Source organism: Ambystoma mexicanum, chromosome 10 (assembly GCF_040938575.1).
Source record: "Ambystoma mexicanum isolate Mex_15411 chromosome 10, UKY_AmexF1_1, whole genome shotgun sequence".
Taxonomy (NCBI): Eukaryota; Metazoa; Chordata; class Amphibia; order Caudata; family Ambystomatidae; genus Ambystoma; species Ambystoma mexicanum.
In genome coordinates, this window is record NC_090932.1 from 1,573,179,556 (window position 1) to 1,573,201,197 (window position 21,642).

Below are 21,642 nucleotides of genomic sequence, written 5' to 3' on the forward strand. Positions count from 1 at the left end.
TGTCAAGTAATCGTCCCTGGACATCTGCGGAAAAACCTGAATTTCTAATCCATAACATGCACCTAATGACAGTACTGGTCGCCATGGACCTACTTATTGAATCCACTGTACTCATGCTGGACTGTAAAGACTGCCTCATAGCATCTTTTCCATCTTGCACAAGGCTTAAAAAGCCTTCCTTTTCCTCACCCTCTGGCATATGTTCTGCTGCCAAGGCAGATACACCCCAAAGGGTGTGTGGGTATTTAGCCAAGGCACTTGTAGCTTTGGCTAATTTGAGTGCCATGCTCCCTGCACTAAACACTCTCTTTCCCAAAGAGACAACTTTTCGGTCTTCTTTATCTGCAGGAGCAGAAGAATAAGCTGCAGACCTGGATGAAACTGATGCCGCTTTTTGAACAACCTTGCGTTCTGGTGTAGGATGCAAGTTCAAAAAAGGGGGGTCCACAGAAGGGGTTATTTATTTTTTTGTTAAAAGTTTGTTTACAGGGGGAACGGAATCTGGCTTTAGCCAATTTCCCATAAACATTACTCTTAAAGCAGCATGGAATGGTAGCACAGCTTCTTTAACTGGATTAGTGTCTAAGATATCAGTTAGGTCACTAGTCTCCATAGAAGCGGCGGGTTTAGACCTCCCCAGATATCCAGCCACTTTACAAATGATCGATCTATAAGAAGGATCAGCAAATCCAGTCACCTCTCGGTTACAAAAATCAGTCTCTGGTGAGGTTTCCCAGCTGCTGGTTTCTTGAAGGGTTTCCACCAGATTCTGCTTTTTGGACTCAAGCCCCTTTTGGTGTTCCAAACTCATACCCAAAAGGGGCTTGATCCTCCTCTTCATCTTCCTCGAAGATGGATCCCATTTGCCTGAAGAAATCAGGTCGAGCAATGGGTTTGAACGACTCGGTCAGTTCAACGGTGGGTTTTACAGAGGCAGTGAATGCCCGATGATGTTGAGGGCTTCCTCGAAGCGGTCAGTGAATGCACTGACTGTTTACCATTCTTCGGTGCATTCACGTGGATAACATGGCTCGAAGGCTCAAGCGATAAGCTTGCCCACTTCGATACCCTCGAAGGCTTCGATATCAGAGATAAAGGCTTTGAGGGGGTAGACACAGGATTTTTCTTATGTGCCAAAGATGATTCCTTTGAATTGTACTTGGACCCTTTCTTTTCTCTCTCTATACCTCCATTCTCGCCCCCGTCATCTCTTCCTCCGGGATCTCCAACCACATCTACGCTGATGACACCCAACTCTTTCTCTCCTTCTCTACCTTCACTCCCGACCTCCATAACACTCTCTTCCTGCCTTACTGCCATAAAAAACTGGATGTCATCCCATTTTCTTTCCCTCAACACTGACAAGACTGAAGTGCTTGACTTCCCCAACACTCTTTCCACTTCACCCCCCCTTTCATTCACTTTCCCCCTTCCAATCTCCCCATCTCCAGCCATGCCCGCAATCTTCACCTCCACATTGACTCCTCCTTCTCCTTCTCTAACCACATCTCTCTAACCTCTCGCACCTGTCGGCACCACCTTTTCAACATCCGCAAGATCCGCTCCTCTCTCACCTTTCACGCTTCAAAACTCTTAATCTCCTCCCTTATTTTCTCCCGCCTCTTCTACTGCTCCTCTCTCCTCTTTGGACTCCCAGTCTCTCACCTGACTCCCCTAAAATCCATCTACCACTCCTCTCACCATACTCTATGTCTCCTTGGCCCTAGAGTCTCTAGTTCTACCTCACTCGCTCAACTCGGCTGGCTTCCCTTCCTCTCACAACTAAAATTCCAATTCCTCTGTCTTGTCTACAAATCTCTCCATGATTTCACCCCCATCACGCTTCCCTCCTCTCATTTTACTCTCCTCCCCGCCCTCTCTGCTCAGCTGATCTCTACCTACTCACTGTTCACCCAGCCCCATGTGCCTCCTGCCGCTTCCGCACTTTTCAACTCTTGGCCCCCCTTCATTGGAACTTTCGAACTCTTTCTATCCGCTCCTCCCCAACCTACTCATCCTTCTGCTCCTCTCTGAAAGCCCTTCTTCTCCCCCCCCTAACTCTCCTTCCCTACTTCTCTCCCCCAAATCCTCTGCCCCCCCACTTCCCTTCCCCCTCCTCCCACTGACCCCAAATCTGACATTGAAACCTGCAGGGGCGCCAGGAGGTCACCCGGGGGCACCCCCTTCCCTCCTCTTCCATCCTTCCCCTCCTCCTCCCCTCCCGCCGTCCTCAAAAAAGACAATGAAATCTCCTTACCTACCTCCTCTCCCCTCCTCTAACCCCCTCTTCCCCTCTTTTTAAGTAACTTGTTCAGCATACTGTATCACTGGTTTATTTCATGTTTGTAAATATGCTTCTTACATTATTGTACCTTGTTGTTTTACTGTAAAGCATTTTGGATTAAAGCGCTATATAAACTCAATAAACAAACAAACATAATTGCATCACAGAGCCTCTCTTCCCGGGCCCCGAGGTGCGCAAGAAGGAGACACACAAGACACTCTACTGGTCTTGCTAGACGCTGAGGGGTGGCTTTGTTTCCCTGACTCCTTGAGAGGGACACTCGGAGGAGCGTGCCTCTGGAAAACATCAAGCATTTTTAAGTGGACGTTTTCTTTGGGAACTAAACTATTTGGGAGAGGAAGCGGACAATGACCTGTAACACTGTTTCTTACTCTTCTTACGGGAAGAGGACCTCGATCTTCTCCGTGTTTCTGACATTTTCTCTCGGGGGAAACATCCCTCAACTCGGAGGACGATTTTCTTTTGATGGGGTAAAGGCTGGGGATTTGGGAGAGGGCTTACCTGCATCAAGTTTCCCCTTCCTCTTCCGCAAGCCCTTGACAGACATATATTGACATGAGCCACAGTCGTCCACCTTGTGGCCTGTCCCCCAAACACCACAGAGACACGGTGAGGGTCTGTGATGGACATTTTGGCCCACAGTCTGTACACCATTTGAAACCTGTCTTCGTTGTCAAGGACATATTTGAAGAATATCGAATCACTTGATTGAAGAAACAAATGCAATCGAAATTTCGCGGAGGCGAGTAGGTCCCGAGGCATGCAGCAATGTGGAAAAAACAGAACTAAGTTAACGGTCAGCGTGCGCGCTTCATATACCAGCATCAACGTTACGAGGGACGCTACAGAGGCCGTCGAAGACCAATATTCGACGCTGCATGGCGCACGACCTAAGCAGACTTCGATATATCAAAAATGAGGACTATGTGAGAGGACACAATCCATTTAAAGGAAGGCTGCAAAGTGCGCAAGGTGGTAAGCGTTATCGGTGGCAGTGAAAATCCCACAAGGAATCATGTGGAGAGACGCTTGCCAGAAGCAGGTTGGTGGCATTCCGGACCAGAGGAGAGGAGCTACGGAAGAAGAGAGAAAGCAGACAGTGAGCAGCGGGGCTGTGCAAGAAAATGCGGTCCTGCAGAGCTATGCAGGTCTTGGCGGCGAAGGACAGAAGAGCCTGACGTGGAGGCCAAACGAAATTCTGCACAGAAGGGGAAGCTGGCTCCTTGCAAACACTCTTCAGCAGCTGGACGATGAACCAGTGAGTCGGCCTAATTGCGTAGGTGGCCACGGGACATACAAATATGCTAAAAAGCATTTTGAAAATACTTTTGAATACCAACATAATAGAATTGAAAGGAAAAGGTGATTGTGGTGCAATTCGCCTGACACAAGATGTCAGTTGGGGGAAACCTGCAACCAGCATTGCCAAGAGCCAAAAGTGATTGTGGGAGAAATAAAGAGGCAACATGAGTACAGATTTGGGTGTTGTCTGCAAAGAGTTGGAATGAGAACCCAAAGGAGATTAGTGCCCCAACGGCAGAGGTGTAGAGTGTACAGAGGAGCGGACCCAAGATATAGCCTTGTGGAACACCAACAGTTAAGAGGAGTGAGTTGAGAGGTGTTGTTGCTCCAGGAAAGAGAATTGGCAAGATGCAAGGTACAATTCAATCCAGGCAAGGACTCGATCGTAAAAAATCCCAAGAACAAAGAGTATTAAGGAGATCAGAGTGATTGACAGTATCAAAGGCAGCAGGCAGGGCAAGGAGAATTAGGATATAGGATAAATTGGGGTGCTTAGCAGAGGCAAGGAAGTTGGACGCAGTCATGAGAGCAATTTCCGTGGAGTGACAGGAGCAGAAAAAAGCTTGTAAGGGGTGTCGAAGTAGGTCGTAGAAGTACAGGAAATTGGTAAGATGGTTGAACACAACCCTTTAAAGCACTTTGAAGTTGTGAGGAAGGAGAGCAACAAGGCGAAAGTTAGCCGGTAGGTTCATGTCAGTCCCTTGCTTTTTTAGGAGAGGGATGCCATTGCCGTTTTGAAATCAGAGGTAAAGCAACCAGAGTCGAAGGACAGGTTGAAGAGTTCAGTGAGGTGAGAGGCCACTAAAGGGGCAACAGGCTTGACTAGCTCAGGAGCAAGAGTGCCTGATGGGGCACAAAAGGGGTTAGCCTTCATAAGTACAGATAGTTACACTAATGATGGCGAAGTGCTAACGTGAGAAATAGAGGCAGTGGATGATGGTTGAGTAGGCAGAGTGTAAAGTGTAGGAGGAGGGAGTGTGAGGATGGTCAGGAGAGAGTCTCTAATTTTGGAAAGTTTTGCAGCAAAGTATTCAGCTAGGCCATATACTGTGAGAGTGGAGGTGACAGTCAGACTTAGGGGGGATGAGGAGTGAGTTTAGGGTGCCCTCTAGCCGTAGAGGATTGTTGCAGTGAGAGTCAATGAGGGTTAGGTAGAATTACCTTGTAGCTCTATCATGAGTAGACTGGAGAGAGGTCATGGCATAGAGGTAGAGTTGCAGGGACTTGTGCAAGTGGGCACGCCTCCATTTGCACAGCAGCCGACCCATGTCTGTGTGGAGAGAACGTATGAATGGGATGACCCATGGTTGAGGATGCTCAGATTCAGGGGTGAAAGTAAGCAGTGGAATGTGAGAGGAGAATAAGTTGTATAGGAGGGATTGGAAGCTGGAGAAGGCAGTGTTGGTGGAAAAGGTATTGGGTTTGAAGGAGGAGAGCGAGTACTGTAGGTCTGAGAGAAAAGGGGGGGAATGCCGGAAGGTTTCAATTTCCTTTTAGTAATGGTAAGGTAAGTGGTGAGGAAAGGTCAGAGGGTGGAAAAGAGAAGGTGGTGGAAACAAATGAGTGATCAGATATGGATGGTATGAAAGTAGTATTAGCGGCTGAGAGAGAGGTGTAGATGAATAAGAGATCCAAAGAGTTACCCCCTGTGTGATTAGGTAGGTTATGGATAGAGTGGAGAGTGTGGCCACTAAGAAAAGACTGAAATTCAGATTTCTGAGAAGTGGTTGGAGCAGGAAGGTTAAAAGGCACACAAGAGAATGAGGTGATCTTTAGTGGAAAGAGAATCAAGGAATTGCCCAAGATCATCAAAGAACAGTCCAGTGGTACCAGGAGGGCAATAGATGGAGATGATGTGAACAGAGTGAGGCCGAGCAATAGTAGAGATGGTGAATTCAAAAGAGGTAGGAGAGGACATGGCTTAGAGATTTGTGAGGCATTGAGGCGGGATGAGTGTAGGGTCTTGCGCCTCCACCTCTGCCTGTCAATCAAGGAGAGTGAATGAAGGATAGTTTGGAATCGTGTGGGGCTGCCAGAGTGGCAGTGTCCGATGGAGAAATCCAGGTTTCAGTGATCACAAGAAAGTCTAGGGGAGGAGAGCTGGGGTGAAAGTAGTCCATGATAAAGTAAGCCTTGTTGCATATAGACTGAGCGTTCCAGAGTGCAATGTTCAGTTAATGAGGTAAGAGTAGAGAAGTTGAGTCTCTAGTACCTTAAACTCTCATATCAATGTCAAATTGGTTCATGAATGAACAGTTCCAAAATTGGGGTAGACTGGTACTTGCTTGAAGACAACTCATGCATTTACTACTTGTAACTCAAGGACAAATACATAAACATAATTACAATAAAACAGGCTTAGTCTAGAGCATAACTAGAGGCACAGACTTCCCAAAGTACACATTTCTTAGATAACCGATTTTGGTTAATGAGGGCGCAATAAGCCATAATGTACAAAATAAGAAGCAACGGGGGATGCGTACAATTAAACAAGTCGACACTCAACAAGGACAACCACACGTAGGCCACGAAATTCTTTTTAAATGAAGTACGCACTAAATTAGAATTCTGGAAACATGCTTGAAATGTTTTATATCCTGAAACTAAGAGGAAAGTCTGCTGGATATCTGGTTCATGGAACATCCAATAAGTTTGACCAGTACAGGGACATCCCTCGAAATGCATCATCATTACCTGGATGAGGTTGTTAGTGAGTCGTATCAGGTTTGAGGTTATAGAAGCCTCTCCCAGGATGTTCCCATCAAGTGATAGGGAGATATTGATGCCAGTCAACAGCTGGGTGATCGTTGTCACCCACTCCTCCTTGTCTGCAGGTTCTGTCAGATTCAGCATTTGCTGTATTCCCTCATTTAGGGAAACCTCACAGCACTCGAAACACTGTTTGTAGTTTTTCAGCTTCAGCAGCGAATCCTGGGGGTTGGATTGAGACATTTGACCAGTCACAGGATAGCAAAGAAGTGATAAGCTACACACATACAAACACATCACACACATACGTACCTCATTATGACCCAGTACAAATTCAGAAACCAACGGCACATATGGTAGCACAAACATGCCATAGCAAACATTTTCTAAGAAGCCTACAATTTAACCATGGCAAGTATCTATTCGCAAGTGGAAACATTATATTTTTGCTGCCAATTTGAAAAAGGGAAGTACTGCAGGTACTTCAAAGTTACATTCCCAACTAGGGGGCCTGCCATGAAGCCTCTCGACTACGTCATGACAAACACTGAGCTACAAAGTCAGCCAGAGCCAATAAGAGCTATGCTTCAACAACACCCTCCATCTCCTTAAAGCTACCACTTGTAGGTTCCTGTTCTTGTTTCTTCTGGCTGCCGACTATAAATTGCTATATAAGCTGAGCGGGAACCTATTCAAGGCTGAGCATGCAGAAACATTTATTTTGAATAGTAGTTTCAAGAGTGCACAGAAAAACTAAATCATATCAAGTGGCAAGGATAGTTACAGTGGTTCTGAGAAATCTTCACTTCAAATTAAAGACTTGAACACTGGTCTCAAAGTCAAGTGCTGTTATATACTGGTGGAAATTAACTCCAATTTCCAGTATGGAGTACAGTTGGTCTTTAATCTCTCAGTGATGGGTGTTTCTTACATGGCTAATTTACTATAGTAATGCATCTGAAAGCCTTCACTGCATGCTCCTGAATGTGTGGCCTCTCGTCTCATAATATTAGCGGTTAGTGCAATGCATTTTACTATGGTTATGCACTTGAAAGCTTCAGCCTCAAAGACACGTGGTTTCTTCAATTGAATAATCTTTACTCAAAAATATAAAATGTTCACAAAAGGTACAACAGAATTAAAACACACTATTCTTTATACATGCATTATACTATTTAAGAACATGTCCTCGGAGTACTAAAAGTTGTTTAAAAGCATGTGATATTTGTCCCACACAAGGCCAAATTATTTTTGCATAACATAAAAATAATTAAACAGATCTGCAATATACATTTGAAACAAAATAACTATAATCACAACATACATATAACCAAACTAGACTTACAAAAGGAAGAAAAATCATTACGATTAGCCCATCAATTGTGTCATCCAAAACCCATTAGAAAGAGCAAAATTGAAAAGATGTGAATGCCCATGAAGTATCTCTAGCTTTGTCCAATACAAGGTATAAAGGTTGAGCATACCGTGATGAATCTGGACAATTTGTTCCTTTTTCCCCAGAGGGGAGCCACCCCCTTTGAGGCTAGTCAGGGGGGAACCTGCTAAGCAAGACCCCTCTCGCTAGGGATCTGGGTAAGTGGGACTTTACTGGGAGTTAATCCTCTCTCTGGAACAAGGACTCCCATTCCGTGATGGAACCCCAAGTCCAAACCACCTTGTCCGCTTATATTGAAATTGAAAATACTTTGGTTCCTTCTGTAAAGACTATGGTCAACAAAGATACTTCTTTTTCTCCATTTGCTTCAGGTAATTCTGAACACCACCTGAGTACCATTGTCAAGGAAGGCGTACAACATTTTCTTATGGTTACAATGTGTATAAAGGGAGGAAAGAAAAAATAAATCGCTAAGCAGAGGCAAGCCTCTCTAGCAACGGCATCCTGGAGGGGCAAAGCCAGCGGTGGTGCATATGGAGAGAGACACGCTAGCTAGCTGGAGCCTGGACGTCGGGTGTCTTGACAGAGCAAGACGCTCCGGTCAAGGAATAAAGGCATCCACAAGAGGACCACAGGAGTGTGGGGGAATCCCAATACCAAAGGTGGGAAACAGAGTTGCCTTGCCAAGTGATCCTGAAGGGATGGGTACTTTTGAAAGTAAGTGAGAAGAATATCAGAATGACATTTTCTTTTTTATAATCAAGTGGGAAAATGAAACCTATTACAAAAGATAATTATATTTCATACTAAAAGACTGTCTGAAGATTGTGAGAAATATACTGTTACACACTGCGGATTCTGACCCAGCTATGCTCGTAGATTTATATAATTCTACTATTACACAAGCCTCAGATATTATTGCCCCACTCAAAATGTGCAAAGGTAAACCTAGAGCGCACCTGATTTCTTGGTTTACACCCCAACTAAAAGCCCTGCAGGTACAAAAAAGTAAAGTAGAAGCCCTGTGGAAAAGTCTCCCTACCGAGGATAATAAATGTAACCTACTGAAAATTACAGCCAAATACAAAGCTGAAATACTAGTAACCAAAAGTGAGACATATAATGACAGGATCAATAAAGCTAGCTCTAGCGCCAAGGAACTCTTCGTTATCCTCTGAGAAATGGAAGCCCCTGTCTCCCCCATGCGCACTTGAACTAAGGATAAAGAATGGTGCACGAATATCCAACATTCACTGTCCAACAAAATATCCCTCCTCCAAAACATAATATCAGAAAAAAAAGTTGAACCTTCCCAAAGTAGGCACCCATCACAGAGCCCAAGATCATTCCTCTAAACCCCACCAGCGCTTCAAATTTGCCCAAATCACTACCCAAGAGGGGGAAAATATCATTGCTTCACTTAAACCTTCAAGATGCCAGGGAGACACCTGCCCAGCCCAGATAATCAAATAAGCAGCCAGAGACCTGGCTCCCTTCATTACCACACTAATCAATGCCTCATTTCGAACTTGCAGAGTCCCTACCAACCTCAAGGATGCATGGGTCCTACCACTCTTAAAAAACCCTCCTTTGGACCCTACTTTCCCAACTAACTATAGACCGATTACAACAGTCCCATTTTTACTAAAGATAATAGACAAAGCAGCCTACCTCCAGATACAATCGTACTTGGAGACTAACAATCTCTTAGGGCTTCAGCAATCTGGTTTTAGCCACTACATAGCACAGAAACGGCCTTGATAGATTTGAAGAACCAAATCGACAAACTTAAAGACAACAGGAAACTTGCCTTCCTACTCTTATTAGACTGATCAGACGCTTTTGACTTAGTGGATCACAAAGTGCTCTGCAAGCACCTGTCCACTGCGCCTCATTGCTCCCAGGAAGCCACAGCATGGATTCAATCATTATCTGAATAACAGGTCATTGAGAGTGTTCTCACCTTCGAGCTCAGCAGACCCGACGCCTATAACATGCAGAGTATCACAAGGCTCCTGCATATCACCCGCGATGTACAATGTCTTCACCAAGCCACTGTTTGATGACCTTAACCATCTGGGTGTCACCTTCAAAAATTATGCAGATGATACCCAGATCCGCATACCACTTACTGGAGACTATGATACTAACCTTGCCTAAGTCAACAAAATCTATCTAATCATTCAGGCTTCGATGGCCTCACACAGCCTGTGCCTGAATGACGATAAAACGGAGCTCCTGATCCTAGGAGCACCGGCCAACCTCAACAAACTCAGCAACAAATACCTATCTTTCAACATCGACGGTATTGACATTAAAGTGGCAAAAGAGGTAAAAACCTTAGGTTTCTACTTAGACTCAACTCTTAACCTAGGCAAGCAACTTAACACCACTGCCTCAGCAACAGCTTACACCTGGTAAACTGAGGTTATAGGTGAAAGCATCGAAAACAAAAGGATCGAATGGCCTTTTTTCGGCACAAAAAGTGCAGAAAAAAAAGTTTCAAATGCTTTTCTTTTTTTTTTTTTAATGGGGGGGGGGGGTTCTTTCCCAAACCCCCGTTTTCATTTCTAAAAACACTTTTTTACGCACACTAAACTAAAAAAAATATAAATAAATAAATATTAAAGCATTCGATTCTTTTTTTCCCCGGCCCTTTTGGATTCAAATAAAAGGGCATTCGATCCTTTTTTTTCGATCCTTTGACTAGACACGGTAAGCTGACACAGTCGTGTAAACCTTTCCTTTCCACAGAGAGCTGCATCAACGTAGCATGAGCTTTAATTGTCTCAAAACTTGATTATTGCAATGCCCTCTACCTAGGTGCTACCAAATACATTGTTAAACTTCAAATACTTCAAAACAATGCACTTAGAACATGCCTAAGCATTACCAGGAGACAACATATATATCGGAAGCTAGGCGAAAGAACAACTGGCTCTCAATCAAGGACAGAATTCAGTTAAAAACTGTCTCCCTCACCCACAAATGCCTAACTAACTATGCCCCCCAATACTTAATGGAAAGGATTGTCAAAAAAAACATGACACACCCTACAAGGACCGCTAATTCCTTCTGCCTAATGGTCCCTAGATTTAAACTGAAAAAAGCTGGAGGTAGCAGCTTTCCTGTTATGGCTGCCCAGTTATGAAACGTCCTCCCTACTTCTCCGAGAACAGACCAGTCATTCCTTAGCTTTAGGAAAAATACCAAAAGCTGACTATTCATTAAAGATTCATGATGTTCTCTAGGACACTGACAGATGCCTTATCACATCAAAACTGTTTTGCTGTACCCACCTTATGCATTATATTTTCTGTTCCCTGCTGTATTATTGTATATAATGACTAACTATTCCTGTGTGTAACTTTAAAATTGAAATTTACTTGCAATGCGCCCAGATACCTCTAGGTTCGGTGCGCTATATAAATAAACAAACAAACACTTAAGAGCTTTGAGACTGTGAGATCATTTACTAATAGTGTGCCAGGCAGAAGTCCACACTTAGGCTGTTCTGTTAGCATTCCTTGTTCCTTGTTCCTTTGGTTAACTATTTTCAAATGTGGTAGGGCCAGTTAGTGATTAGGTTTCGGACAGAAGACCTTTATTTGGACTCGATGTGCACCCTTAGTTTTTGCTTTGCTAGGTAAGGAACTTCCCTCATATCACTAGGTCTAGTTAGGCATTTAAATTTTAATTTGAAGAAAACCCATTGAACATGTCAATAACTTGTCAGACGACTCCTGGGTGGCAACATATGGTGTCAGCAGTTGGATATAAAATGGGGACCCATGCACTTTACAAAAATAGTAGAGAAAGCCAAAGCCACTACCCTGGCCACTCAATTCATTGGTTTTGATTTATATAGTATAGAAACCATTCATATACACCGAAGGAGAGACTTTTAATACCAACAGGCCTGTGTATTTTCCCTCCACCTGGAACCAAACTATCAGGCTGGCAACAAAATACAGACTAGCCTGGCAAGAAGCCCTAGATGTTGCCGCTTGGGTAGTGGATGTCGATTATAGAGGAGAGGTGAAGATGATCCACCATAACCATGAAACCTCAGACTATTTAGTGAAAGAGGGAGGCTATAGCCCAAGGAAACCTTGAGAAAACCCTCACTCCAGTACCTGAGGAAACAGAAACAGAGAGAGGGTCAGTGGACTTTGGAGAGGCTGATCTTGTTAGGAAGGAACCAGAGATGAGAGAGGCAGAAGAGATTGTCCCTCTACCCAATCTCACCTTTGCCCAAAGGAACAATCCTGACCTAATGGAAGAGCAGGGTCGGTGCCAAGCTGGTCCCTTTCTTCCTGAAAAAGGGATTACTATACTGAGTAGACGTGGGCAGGGATTGAGTGCACCGGACACAACTGGCGTTTCCCACAGCCAGCGAAGGGTAGTTTTTGAGTTGGCCCACTCCCATCTGAAGGCTGCCCACCAAGGAATAGGGAAGGCCCAGAGCCAGGTTATCCCACGATTTTACAGGCTGGGAGCGTTCGCAGATGTTGAGAATTAGGTCACCACATGCGAAATCTGATAGACAACCACAGTCACTGCAGTTTCCCAGGCCCTGTTACAACCACTTCCTATTAGCAAAGTGCCCTTCTCCAGAATAGCAATGGATATTCTCAATCCCCTAGAAGCATCAAAATTAGGAAACAAATACATTCTGGTGATCGTTGACTATGCTACCCGCTAACCTGAGGCCTTTGCTCTCCGAAATAATAGTAGTCAACATATCTTAAAACACCTCCTTCCTTTTCTGTCAAGAGTAGGGTTCGCCAAGGAGATCCTCACGTATCAGGGTACTATTTTCATGTCAAAGATTATGAATGATCTAAAAGTGATACAGCAGATCAAAACACTCAGGACCTCCATATATCAGCCCCAAACGGATGGCCTTGTGGAGAGGTTTAATCAAACCCTAAAATGAACCCTCCACAAGTTGGTAGAGGTGTGCGGGGTACGTTTACCAGCCCAGCAGAACTTCCCCTACATCACCAAACTTCATTTTCGGCAGTTGAGAAATAGCAGAGAAATTCAATCCGGGACGTACGGCAAGCGTTTTACTTTTGCAATAAAGTGACACTGGCAAAACTCTTCACAAGAAGCTCGGTCTCTCTCTTTGCTTATGTCAGTTTCAAAGAACCCTTGGTGTTGAACAGATTCCTGGGTAGGAGAAATTGACTAGGGCTAGCTATGGAAATGCTCAGAATAAATATGCGAGGAAAAAAACGTATTTGTAAAGTGACATCCAAGAAAAAGTAACCCACGTGTAAAATGGTGCTTTTGCCAAGCAGGAAAATGCCTTTTGAAAGTGAAATGTTAAAAGGATGCCCTGTGATTGCACAGAAATATGATGGAAGTTTGCTCTAAAATATACATGATATGTACTCCCCAAAAAGACTTGGCTTCTGTTTAAAGAAAGGAAAACATTTTTTTTTTTTTTTAAAAAAGAATCACTTTGAGACCAGCAGAACAGGTTTGGCAGGCACTGGCTTCAAAGTGTCCCGCCTCCCCTGGGAACAGAATTACCTTCCCCACGTGGACTAGCCCCTGGGCACATGAAAGGGGCCAAGGTGTGGGATGTGGCAACCTCGTCAGACTTTCTGGCATTTCTCCAGCCAAGAACAATGGATCAGGGGATCTGGCCTTGTCACAGGCAAGTGAATTCCTGGTGACGCATCTTCAGCTGCATCTGGCAGAATGAAAGGATGCTATGGTAGCCCTGCTCCCCAGAGCGGACACAGGGAGGGTAGGATGACTGGGGAAATCTTAAAGACTGCCCTCCAGTGACAGATGCCATCCATTTGATTTAAATGACTTTTTGATTTGAAAGGATTTATTTCAGTAACCTAAAGAAAGAGTAATGAGAAATTATGACTGTTTAAATGTCATGTGTGTGCCATTAAAATAAGACATTGTGGATTGTCCTAGCACTTGGGGGGCATGAATGGCATTAAAGTGTAATTTCTCAGGGAAGCGAACATGCTACAGTTATAACACTTAAATGCAAATATGCCCGATGCTTTTAGGCTCATGTATATCGATTTGTAGGATGTTTGATAAAGTATTTCTTATAGAAATCATGAATGCCAAGCACAAACTTGGCATTTGGACAGAAATGTTCCCTGCGAAATGTGGAATCTGCCCATCTAATTTTCCTGATGATGACAATTGTAATTGTAAGTATTTTGCTCCATAACTGATCTTGGCAAAAGTAACTTTGGCAGAACAAAGCGCATTGTAAAAAACACACACTAAAATGAGTCACTACCTTCAGTCCAATCTGCTGACAAAGAGGCGGCGGCATCCACGGGCTGATCCATCCGATTCTTAGAGGTAGGTCTAGCTTAAATCTGCCCACATTAAAATCTGATGTCATTCGGCCTTTATAAAGAGGAAGCTTAGGGAGAGTCAGGACATTCAAAAATCCAAGATTTAAGAAAATCCAGCATTCATAAATCCATGGATCCAGACATTCCACATTCACCCTGGAAGATTCCAGATTCCAGTGCCAGGCCAGGGGTAGCTAAGAGCAGATCCAGGCAGAACCTCTTACCCAGGCTGAACCTCTAATCCAGAATTAAACCCTACAAAAATCCCAATAAATCAGGGGGCAAGGCGGTGGAACCCTTTTTGGGATTATCCAGTGACCAGACTGGCTTTTGCCCTGCTACCATTTTGCCCAGCTGATGCACCTCGCTGTCTACAGTGACCAGACTAGGCTCAGCTGTCCCCTCCAGGAAAGCCTGCTGCTGCACAGTGACCAAATCTTGCTTCGCTGTCCAGAAACATGGTTCGCTATCCAAACTACCCCATTCAAGTGCTTGTTGCAAGTATCACCCTTCCCTAGTAACCAAAAAGCTGCATCCTTTTCTCTGTAACCTTGCCATTTGTCAAACCCTATAAGAAACCCTATAGGAAATCCCATTAATACCTTAGTAAATTCTTAAATTGTCAGAATCCTCTGTGTATCCTGTCCTTAGGAAAATTGGTGTTGATCTCCATGTGTTAGCGCCATTCTTTCCTAATCATTTTAGTCCGTTGTACAAGTCCCTAGTACTATTTTGAATTATTTAATTCCCATATAGAGCTGAACGCGGCATGGATAGGTTGCCATTGCAAGTAACCTCCTCACATACTGTGTCTTTCTTTAACATTCTAGTCACTAAAATATAGTTTCAGTAAAAGAAATCACTTTACTAACAAAACTGAGTTGTCCCGTGATATTGTTCCCGTTTAAAAACCGAGTTTCCTTTCCCTTTAAGAATTCCATTCTGTCATCCATCCGGAGTCATCCTTTTTCATTCATATCATATCTGTTATATGCCTTTGTACCTTAGAATTAAAACCGCATTCCGATTTTGTCGGTTTAGCTCATTTACCAAGTCGTTTTGCTATTTTGAACCCATAAAAGTCAAGAAATTGCAATCCTGCCACGTGTGATTTTGCTGCACTGTTTTTCCTTCCCAAAGTCAATTTACTAGACTGTATGCCCGTTGTGTTAGTACCTTGCCTTGCAGCTTGCGAGTTTTCTTGCTTCTTTGATACAGCCACACATTCTTGCCTTATTCATTCAACCGCACATGTAAAACAACTGTTTAGTAATTCCGAGTGCTATTTTACTCATTTTACTCATTTTTCAAGGGAGCTCAATCCATTTGCCTCCCATTCAGGGATGATACGTCAGATTTTCAATCCGATTTTTACATAGTATACCTGACTCCTTGCTACTCCTCTACACCCACACAAAATCTGATTAACAGGGGCTTGAGGGGGTGTTGCAGGGGGAATGCTTAACTGCAGTGCCATTTAAAAGCACTACCCCAAAAGTAATGTTGCTTTCTTTCAATTGTGCATTGTGTCTCCTGTGCTAGGTTAACTAAGTGTATTCTTTTCCTGTGTAATTATCACCACACTGGTGATTGCTGCCCTATACTGAATGGGTTTGATTTTTATTATTCAAAATAAAAATGCATAAATATTTCATTACTACACACCGGCCTGGTTTATGACCCATTGCGACACGGGGTGTACGTTAAGGGGGGTGTGAGACGGGTTGGCTGCCTTCTCAAAGTTGAATCCAAATTCATAAAACTAAAAGCATTTTGGATTGTGCGTTGCATCTCGGTCCAGTATCAAGGGTCCTGGTCTGGAGTGTGACGCCCCTTTAAAATCCCTAACAGGTGGATGGGAGAAATTGGGACGTTATAATTCCATGGGCTCTCTTTATGGCTAGAAAACTCCTCAGGCCTCTCTCGGGTATTCACCCTTTCAGCTACTATATGGACGAGAACCACGGGACGTACCATATATGTTATATAGGAGATTTATATATCCACAACCCAGCGTAGCAAACGCTGAATCTTAAACCCTACTGTATCCCAGAGGTGAGGAAGATTATCGAAAGCCAACTTCAAGGAATGCTCTGGGCAAACATCAATGTGCCGCCACCAACCACAATCCGGCAACAACAGTGCACTTCCTTGATCATTGTGCCTGGCGACTACCTTCATGGGTCCATAGGGGTGCGGGACACGTCCGGCTCTAATTTGGTGAAGAACCGGTGGCCGGAGACTGAGATACAGCCATCCTTAATTGTGCGCGGTGGCGCTGGTGGAGGCCCTGCTGGCTGGGCTGCGCCGAGTTTGCAGCTTTGGACCTGGTGCTAGGGGGCGGCGCGAGCGACCTGCGGCAAGGAGGCCGCGACTGACATATCAGTCAGAAGGAGCCGCATTGGAGCTGGCTACTGGCCTGCGATGCCGGATCTACCTGCTGCCTGGAGACCCCTGGCGGGGGGCTTCGGTCTGTGGCGGGCTGCACTGTGTGTGCCCGGGAGCCTTCGGCGTGTGGCTGCCCCGCGCTGGAGTCCTGCGGGGCGCCTGAGATCTGACAGCGTGGGCTGGCCGGCGCGACCCAAGTAAGTGCACCGGCGGAGAGGGGGGGGCGCTGCAGCCGGGTACCTCGAGGAGCGCAGGTGCCGGGCCCCCTGCCTGGACCTTCCAGATTCAAACTTGGTGCGGGGTGGGTGCGCCCCCTTTCCTTCCTGAACCACGATGCTTGAGGGGCGGCTGCCGGCTGCGGCTCCCCCTCCCTCACCCTAACCTAGCTGGACTGGGCTCGTGGTCTGTGGCCCCGTGTGGCTGAAGCTCTGGGGGACTGGGGCAGCCCCTCGTCGCGGCTACAACTACTTGCCACTAGCTAGAACCTGATCACAGACTACATTACTTCTGCCCGGGTACCTACCAACGTTGCCATTACCCCTCGTGTGACTGGGATGGACATTGTGCTGCGCATCACTCTGCCCCTGTTCTAATTCATCACAAGAGCACAACCTGCTGTCTCGTGTGGGGGCTGCAAGGGGGCATTCACGCGACCCTAGCCACGCCCCTCCAACACTGGCGGCCCGTTGAATCACCCGCCGTGCAGCTGCACATCCAGGTGCTGACTGTCACCTGCACATCTGCCCCCTGCAGGTGTGCTACTGCCCCGTAGACATCTACCCGCCCTATCCTTTTGGGGCACTGGAACTAGAGAACTAAGCAACTATTACAACTCACCCTCCGGGCCCACTGCACTAGCCTGCACTGTCTGCCTGACTCCCCTCCCCCCGGGGTTGATCCCAGGAGATGGGGGGAGGAGGGCCCCCTCCTGGCGGCTATCATACAGAAGGGCCTCACCTACCTGAATCCACCGTGGGGACACTGGCCCATTGGCGGGGCAGCCACCTAAACAGTTGCCGACACAATACCTTGGCGCCTGGGACTGCGGCGAGGGAGCAGGGTCCCTGGCATCCCATGGTGCGCAGACCACAACTAACTGACCCAGCGAGTATCACCGCCCACCCCCATGGTGTCCAACAGGTCACGAGGGGCCAACAAGGTCGGAACTATGGACACATTCGCCAAGGTGGCACCCATGCCTGAAAAGGGGAGCTCCTCCACAGGTCATGACGACAGACATGCCACCAGATCCCCCTCAACCTGACTTAACGCTAATGATGGAATCCATGGCCAAAAACTTTGCATCATTTCATGAGAAACTTGATGATATCAATGCGAATTGGCCTCGCTAAAATCCAAGCTTGTTCAGCATGGGGCCAGGATTACTGAGGCGGAAACCAGAATTGGGGCCAACGAGGATGGGATCCAAGCCTTACAGGGCACAGTCAGGAAATTGTCCGCGACATGAAGCACGTCAAAGCTAAGTGCGATGACTTAGAGTCTAGGTCGCGCAGGAACAATATTCGCATTGTGGGGGTTCTGGAATCAGCACTCAAGGGGTGAATGGAGCTTGCAGTCGAAAAGCTGCTCAAAGACTTACTTGGCAATCCCAAGCTGTCGCCGCTCTTTGCTGTCGAGCGAGCACACCGTGCACTGGCGCCTCGCCCCACGCCTGGCGACTTCCCCAGACCAATAATTGCGAAGATCCTGAGCTACAGAGACAGGGATCACATACTCCGGCTAGCACGCGAAAAGGGGAGCTAAGATTAGATTCACAAATCATCACAATCTTCCCGGACTTCTCTGTAGGGGTCCAAATGGAGCGCCGACAATTCAGTGGAGTGAAGAAAATGCTCAGAGATAGGAAAATTGAGTATGCAATGCTTTTCCTTGCTTGCTTGAAATGTACCCATCGCAACAAGCTCTACTTCTTCACGGTCCCAGATGAAGCAGTGAAATTCATAGAGGCACAGATCCCGCTAAAAGATCCGGCAGACGATTTGATGGACAACGGCTGAGGCAGATAACACCCGCCCTGGAGGCAGCCCCATCCCCGGGGGTATCCTGGAATCTCACCCTATCCCCCACCCCTTTCTCAGTCTCATTCCAGCACAGGCCGGCTGTTCCTCGGCAATGTCACCCAGTAGGCACCCACGGCCAAAAGGGACAGGCATCTGAGATCCTGATCGGCACTGCTACACATGTTGGGGCGGTGGACCGCCCTCTCTGGGACACCCGTGATCAGCACGGCTTGCGCTTTACCTGTTGTTATCTCTTACCAGGCACCATAGGGTTGCTCTTGAAACCTTGAACATTAATACCCGTTATGAGAAGAATGGTGTCTTCCACACTGTAGTATTAGCAAATGTTGGACACACGGCAGCGGCGACCCCCGCTGCGGCTGCAACGCCTACTCAGGCAGAATTGTTGAGTTTGCGCCTCTGTTGGGCCTGTGGTCTAGCGCTGTTGAGTTAGGGATGGCACGCTGGAGTCCACTCTATGGGAGGGAACCATTACACTGCTAGTTGGGGTTGGGCAGAGAGGGAGGGGGCGGCGAAGTTGGGGAATGTCATAAGAAAACTGGCAAGAAAGTGGTGGTTAAGGGTTGGACGTGGCACGTTCAGGCCACAGGGACACGCAGGGCAGTGAACAGCGATGGATCCTTCTGTTGGGATGTCCCATAATCTCATCCAATGTCCGGTAAACTGATGACATGGAACGTGCGGGGACTAAGCAATTTCACGAAAGCATGCAGGATCATTGCATATGGTCAAAGACACTGTATCAAAATACTCCTTCTGCAAGAGACGCATGCTCTGGGGCATCTTGCATCAAACTTGGCACCAACCTGGGGACCCAATAGGTTCTATACTAAATACTCCACTCAGTCCAGAGGAGTGCTGACTGTGATCCACAAATGAGTTAGATTCTTACTGCACACTAGTTATATAGACACGGGGGGCAGATACGTAATTCTCCACTGCACGTTGGCCAATGAGGAATACTAACTTGTAAATACATATGGCCCGAATATTGACGCCCCTGAACTCTTCAATGAAGTGGCCACCCTGCTCATGAGGTATATCGGAATCCCCATTATATGGGGGGTGGGGGGCCGACATGACTCTGAAACTAGACAATCTTGACAGAACAGGGACAGCCCATAGAGCCTTGTCCCGGGCAGCCTGGCGATTGCACACACACACACACGGCCGCACTGTACATACGCGATTCATGGATAACACTCCACCCCCACATGAGGAATTACACCTTTTACTCAACAGTATACAACATTTCTTCCAGGATAGACATGTTTCTAATATCGGGCAGACTGATGGGCAAGACCGTAGATCTCCACATACTGGCGCGCACACTCTCAGACCACTCCCCGGTAACAATGCAGATTAAACTTGGGCCCGACTCGCCCACCCGCCCCGCCTGTCGCTTCAAGTCGGAAGCACTGCGCGACAGTGTTCAAGGCAGACATCCTAACGGACACAAATACCTTCTTTGATTGCAACAAACAGCATGACACGGCAGAGGGTACCCGTTGGGAGGCATTCAAGGTCTACATTAGAGGCATGTGTATTTCTAGAGAAGCGGGGGTGCTAAAACCCATAAGACATGCATTACACCACTCCGAAACCAGACTCAAGGAGCTAGAACGCAAATACACCACTACACCTACCCCAGCTAAGCTGGCACAGATAAGGTCGGAGCTCGAAAATTTTGAATCTCACGCCCTTAGTGAGGTGCGGTACTACACGCGGCCCCTGGCGGCACGGAAGTACGGTGAGGGGGATAGACCAGGAAGAACACTGGCCAGGGTGGCGCGCACAGACGGGAGCAGGACCTGCATTAACATCATAGTCGCGAGAGGCACACGACACTGGTCCGATCAGCATATCCTTGACACCTTCACGGAATTCTATGTAAAGCTGTACGCTTCTCAGCAGAAGCACACCACCCAAGACATGAATTACCTATTAGACCAAATCCCCATGACCTGCATCTCCCAAAACACTAGAGAACAACTTGACGACCCATTCACTCTGGAGAAAATACTGGAAGCCATCTCAAACCTCCCCAAGGGCAAGTCCCCGGGACCGGATGGACTAATCTCAGAATTCTATCAGGAGCATGTAGCCATTTTAGCACCAAAACTATACGAGATCTGGACTGAGTCAATCCGCCAGCCGCCCTCCCCCAGTCCCTATGCGAAGCCCTTATAACTGTTCTCCCCAAGCCGGGTAAGCCCCTCGATGAATGCGGTTCCTGCAGGCCCCTAACGCTCAAATACAGACACAAAAATGTTCGCTAAGTTATTAGCAAACAGGTTCCTCCCAATTATGCCGCACTTGGTCCATGCAGCAGACCAAAGTGGCTTTGTTCCCGACCACTCAACGGCCCTCAATATCCGACGGCTTTTTAACGTAATGTCCAGAATTGACCCGAAGGCTGATGCAGTAGTGGTCACGCTAGATGCTCAGAAAGCATTTGACATGGTTTCCTGGCAATACATGTTGGCATTACTGGAGAAAATGGGGTGGGACCTATCATGATATCCTACATTAAACTACTATATACAGGGCCTGTAGCTAAAATCCTGGTCAATTCCCTGACATCTGCCCCCTTTGCGTTGCACAGAGGTACCCGTCAGGGCTGCCCCTTCTCCCCTATCCTATTTGCGCTCGCAATCGAGCCCATGGCCGAAAATGTCAGGGATCGCCACACCGCAAGGGCATTCGCCTGCAGGACACACCGGAAATAATTTCATTATACGCTGATGATGTACTCCTCTACGTCAGAAACCCTTCAACACACTTAAACTCAATCATTCGCGACATAACAAAAATAGGCACATTCTCGGGCTTCACCATTAACTATTCCAAGTCAGAGATATTCCCACTTACCGTGGCGACCCAGCAACCGTCATGTGAATTTCCCCTCCGTTGGTCACTAGGCGGTATCAAATATTTGGGGGTTCAAGTGTCACAATCCAGATCCTCCCTACTGGCCGACAACTACGCCGCCACAGCACAGCTTCTGGAATCCAAAATGGAAAGGTGGTGCAACCTCCCACTCTCTCTGGCGGGCAAACTTTCACTGATAAAGATGATAGCGGTCCCCAAGCTCCTCTATGTCTTCGCCAATGTCCCGATATGGCCTGGGAAGCAATACTTTAAGAAACTACACAC

At 46.6% G+C, this 21,642-nt stretch overlaps 1 protein-coding gene across 6 annotated transcripts in view; it reads right to left on the reverse strand.

Annotated features, from left to right (window-relative positions):
- The window catches only part of CABIN1 (calcineurin binding protein 1), a 1,968,820-nt gene that overhangs the window by 1,420,270 nt on the left and 526,908 nt on the right, over positions 1 to 21,642 (reverse strand). For all 6 annotated transcript variants that reach the window (XM_069619890.1, XM_069619888.1, XM_069619891.1 and 3 more), the window contains exon 17: positions 6,302 to 6,538. In XM_069619890.1, the coding sequence (XP_069475991.1) occupies positions 6,302 to 6,538 (237 nt within the window). The remainder of the gene's footprint in view (positions 1 to 6,301; positions 6,539 to 21,642) is intronic.